At 29.2% G+C, this 5,046-nt stretch overlaps 1 protein-coding gene across 1 annotated transcript; it reads left to right on the top strand.

Moving 5' to 3' along the window:
- Nucleotides 1-867: 867 nt before the first annotated feature.
- Nucleotides 868-1,307, top strand: LOC119678061. The gene is made up of 2 exons (XM_038089709.1): nucleotides 868-935; nucleotides 1,003-1,307. Exons 1-2 carry the CDS (start codon nucleotides 892-894, stop codon nucleotides 1,199-1,201), a joined length of 243 nt encoding a protein of 80 aa, XP_037945637.1. The 5' UTR covers nucleotides 868-891; the 3' UTR covers nucleotides 1,202-1,307.
- The last annotated feature ends 3,739 nt before the right edge of the window (nucleotides 1,308-5,046 follow it).

The following is a 5,046-nucleotide window of genomic DNA, read 5'->3' as shown; positions in this document are numbered from 1 at the left end:
TTAAACAGTTATAAGATTAGAATTTTGTTTGTGATTTTCAAGAAATATGAAAAAGATCTATCAAAAATAATTAGTGGCATAATGTTACAAATACATTGACATTATGGCTTCTTTGAATTTAGCAATGAACTAATACCATATTTACCTTTAAATTTATTTAACAGTTATTAGTTCAGAGTTCAGCAAGTGTGCCTATACCAGGCCTATATCTTGTAATAAAACCCGAAATTCTGTAATTTGATTTACTCAGTTCCATTCTGCTTCCAAATTTTTTGGATTTCGCCTCACTATAAGGTTTTAAATACAGTTCTGCAAATTAGTGTTTGACAAATAATTACCGATAATTTACGGATATATACGTACATTTAATTCTGTGGGCATTCTGTGGGAATATTGACTTAAAATGTGCTGTACAATAATGAAGCCCACTAGCACATTTAGATTATTTAATGAGCTTATAATGAAAATTATATTATAATTGAATAGTCTGCAAACTCTAACAGGATTTAATATATTTTGTTTTTCGAATGGTTCAAGCATATCTTTATATTAACTGATTTCTTATACGATAAATAAAATCATTAAACTTTTGATGTCAACATACTAAACCAATTAACAATTCAATTTTATTAATTTACTTAATGATTTCGAAATATCTTTTTTTATTATTTAATTACTTTTAACAATTAAATAAAAATTAAAATAATACAAATACAACTAATTTAAATAATTTGCTTAATAGACTTTAAATTAATTAATCAATTAATTAATGATTGATTAAAAATTAATCAATCATTAAATAAAAATAAATGAGACATGTAACATTTCAATTAAGATAATTGTATATAAATCATTTTTCAGGTGTTTACACTACTCTTTCTGGTAATAATTATGGTGACTTTAACTGTTGGTTATCCATCCAAAGAAAAATATAAGTAAGTGTATTGAAAATTGGTATAAATAAATATATTTTTGTGTTCTGCTATAATAAATATCTCATAGAATTCGAATACATGTACCGATTAAACATCACACACACGTCCATACAAAAACTGTCATTAAAAAGGTTCCGCTACCGATACCAATTCCCGTGAAGGAACATCATGAACCAAAGAAACATCACTATGTAGAAGTAGACGATGAGTTCGAAGGCTATGAGTACCCGAAGAAGAAACATCGTAATAGACATCCTTTCATTTAGAAACGTAGAGTGTTTACTGTCTATCTCAGACCCAAGTTTCAGTACAAAATCAGTGCAATAAACCACAAGTTTCCAAATTGGGAGCTCATATGAAGACCAAATAAAACTAAAGAGGATTTTATTTGTAATTTATTTAAAAAAAATTAAATGAAACTTATATTATATTTTGATTGTATTTTATAATAAAAATATATATAAATAATAAATTTGTTATAGTAGCAACATGGCATGTCTTGATGCAATATATGTAGAAGAGTAATATTATAAATTATGCTATAAACTCACACGTGCAGTAAATAAATTGGAACATCATATAAACATTCATTAAATATTTTCTTTAACTCAGAAGACTGAACATAAACAGAAAACTTTTTTTTAAGATATATCTGTCAGATTTTCTTGTCTGTTTATATGTCTCTCAACCACTTGGAAAAATAATTTATTGAATCTGTTCTGGAGTAAATAGAAAGATTTAATATATGGGCTTTATAATCTACATATACATTCTATAGATAATTCCTACATTCTATTCACAAATAGATAAACTCTGACCAATTACAGTTAATGTTTCACTTATTAGATAAAAAATTATAATGGAAAGAAGCCTACATGTAGTATAATTTGGACCTCTATTTGTATTTATTCACATATCATTCGTAATTTAATACAAATATATGACAAAGTCTTAATATTTATTCATAAATAGCAAAGCCAACATAGACAAATTAAACTGGTTCTTTAACTTAACGGTCCGTTACACAAATCAAGAAGTGTATTATTATGCAGGTCTTTGAAAATGGACTTAATGGTGAATGAGTGCGAAGGACTTTTAGAGGTAGAAATGTGCATCGTTTGGAGGCCGAGCTGGTAGCTGACGACCATAGTTTTTGAGAAAAAAGTTCTTTTTAAGATTTTTGTTCTGTTGCAGGTAAGCGAAGACTATCGCATCCAAATAAATCATGAACTGTAGGAGCTTTACCACGACATTAATATAATTCAGCGATTAATAGTCAATGGATTAATAGTCCATGATGCTCCAGTGAAAAAGGTATTTAAAATGGTAATTAAAGAACAAACACAAAGAGATAGATTCGTTGATTTCGTTATTTTTATCAGCATTTCTCTGATAGTGATTTAGTTTAATTATTAGACATTTTCACTGATGTGAGTTCAGTTAATCTTGTTTTTATATGCTAGTTCTCATATGTTAGTACCCAATCATTCAGCGTCTTTGCATAGTCTGCTCTTTTTGAATGTTTATGACCTGTGGGTTTTGATTAGGAACTCCGTTATCTCCTGAACTCACCTGTTGCAGAATTTCACAAACTTTTGACAAGTGACAAATGCCAGATAATCTTCCGGCATTTTAGGAATATAAACTTTCTAATATTTTAGAATCAAGTGTCTTATATTAAGAATGTTTCGATCTAGAAATGTTATGAATGGGAATGATTGCTACAAACCAAGCGGCCTGAGTTATTAATCTAAGTGTTCTGAACTTAAATTGTCAAGGTATTTGGAGTTATTACATGTGTCCCAAAACTGTATTCCGGATGACCAAATCTTATAGCTTTATAGCTTTATTGAAAATAACTGTACTACGAAGGCCTTAATCGACTTGAATGTAAAAAATACTTTATTTTCATAACAAAATAAAATAAAGGTACTTGCAGTCTCAAAAAATTATTCAGGATTAATTAAATACAAGAAATATGTTAATTTAAATAGCACTGATGATAGGTATTCTAAAATAGCTGTATGGTCAGCCAAAAATTCCATTAATTAAAATATTAAAAAAAGAATTTTTGTTGTTGTAATTCACTACAACTTCACTAAAAAATTTTAAAATATAATTTATAAGCATAAAATAAATATTAATTAATTAAGAGGTTTTTTCGAACAGTAGTGAACTACAACAACAAAAATTTTATTTTTTATATTATATTAATTAATTGAATTTTTGGCTGACAGCTGTTTCGAGTATTGCCAAATACCCATCATCAGTGGTCTTGGAAATAATTATTGTATTTAATTATTCGTAAATAATTAATTAAGAAATTAATAATAATAATTTACAGCACTATATCTAAGTAATTTAAATTTTATTCAATGGCAATTAATAGATTTTTTTAAAGAAAATGTTTAGATTTTATCATTTTTTTTTCAAATTTATTTTACAAAAATCTTCAAATTTATTTAAAATAAAAATAAAAAATATTACGCTGAAATAAATTTCCTTAACTTTAACTTTAAAAGTTCAAACCCCAAATGTTAACTTACAACTGCTCTGCTTTCAACATTTGCAACCACAAAAAAAAAAAACAAAACATAAAGCAAAAATGTTATCTGCGTTAACAGAAAGCTTTTGATACCTTAACAGAAGCACTGAACATAATACATGACGTATGATTTACATTTCGAATATTAATGCACATCAAAGGAAAAACCAAAAAATCAAAAGCAAAAAGCAATAAAATAACCACATTTTAAAATGCCAAAAGGCAAAATGTACGGGCGGCTACACAGCTATCGCTCGTAAGCACGTGCTGATTTCTGCATGTAAACAATCTTCAAATGTAAACAATATACACGACGAGTACGAATATATCAAGCGCACAAACACAAACACTCTCACACACTCTGACACCCGCCGCACATTTTGTTTTTGCTTTCCACAAATGCGCGCTCAATGCTTTTCAAAGGCTTTCTTTGGTATATCTATTTTTGTTTTTCTTTTTCTTTTTCTATTTTATGCTTACCTTTCTGTTTGTTGCTCGTAGGAGGGGGGGTAGGTGAGGCGGGTGCTGGTATATTAGCCGAATTGATTACAGTAAATCAACAAAAAGATAAAAATATTTTATTGGGTGTATTAATTTTGTTGTTTTGCATAATTGGATCATAAATGTGGTGTGAAATCGAGAACAAGCCGATATTTGTTGTTGATTGTTGATTTTCAACAGCAAGCACACAAAAAAAAAACAAAAAAACCGTGCACGCTATGAACATTATTTAAACATTGGAATTTTTTCACAAAATATAATGTCAGTTTGTTTGTTTTAGTGGTACATATTCTTATATGAGAGTATATCTATGTGAATTCTTAGTTCAGTCTAGAAATTCGTCACATCTACGTTTTCTTACTCCAACTGTCGCTTTAAATGCCTTTATCACTGGAGCATCCACATCCATTCTGAAGACATGATCAATTCAGCGGAAAAGTTAGATGTTAATTTGCTGAGTTATATCAATCGGATGCGATGATCCTCGGCAACATGTACGGAACCAAAGATCTTCCGAAGAACTTTTCTCTCGAAATTCATCATTCTATAATATAATAGTTACTACGAACTACTGAGCCTATTTCTTCTCTTCTACTTCTTCTGGCTGACATAGTTCTTGTTTGTTACTGCAACACCATCCCACTCATCTCACAATCCATTCTCACTTCTGAATAATCGCTTCCCCACTTACAATACCAATAAATATCTACATGCTGGCTCATATATTCGTCTTATAACACAGGTATGTTAGCATAGATAGGTTGAGCGAATTATAGTTACTAAGAACTAATAATCCACATCCATTCTGAAGACATGATCAATTCAGCGGAAAAGTTAGATCTTAATATGCTGAGTTATATCAATCGGATACGATGATCCTCGGCAACATGTACGGTACCAAAGATCTTCTGAAGAACTTTTCTCTCGAAATTCATCATTCTATAATATAATAGTTACTACGAACTACTGAGCCTACTTTTTCTACTTCTGCTTCTTCTTTCTATCATCCCACTCATCTCATAATCCATTCTCACTCCTCATTCCTAAATATAATCCCTAAATATC

Source organism: Teleopsis dalmanni, chromosome 2 (genome assembly GCF_002237135.1).
Source record: "Teleopsis dalmanni isolate 2A chromosome 2, ASM223713v2, whole genome shotgun sequence".
NCBI lineage: Eukaryota > Metazoa > Arthropoda > Insecta > Diptera > Diopsidae > Teleopsis > Teleopsis dalmanni.
This window is presented reverse-complemented; position numbering and strand designations above follow the sequence as displayed.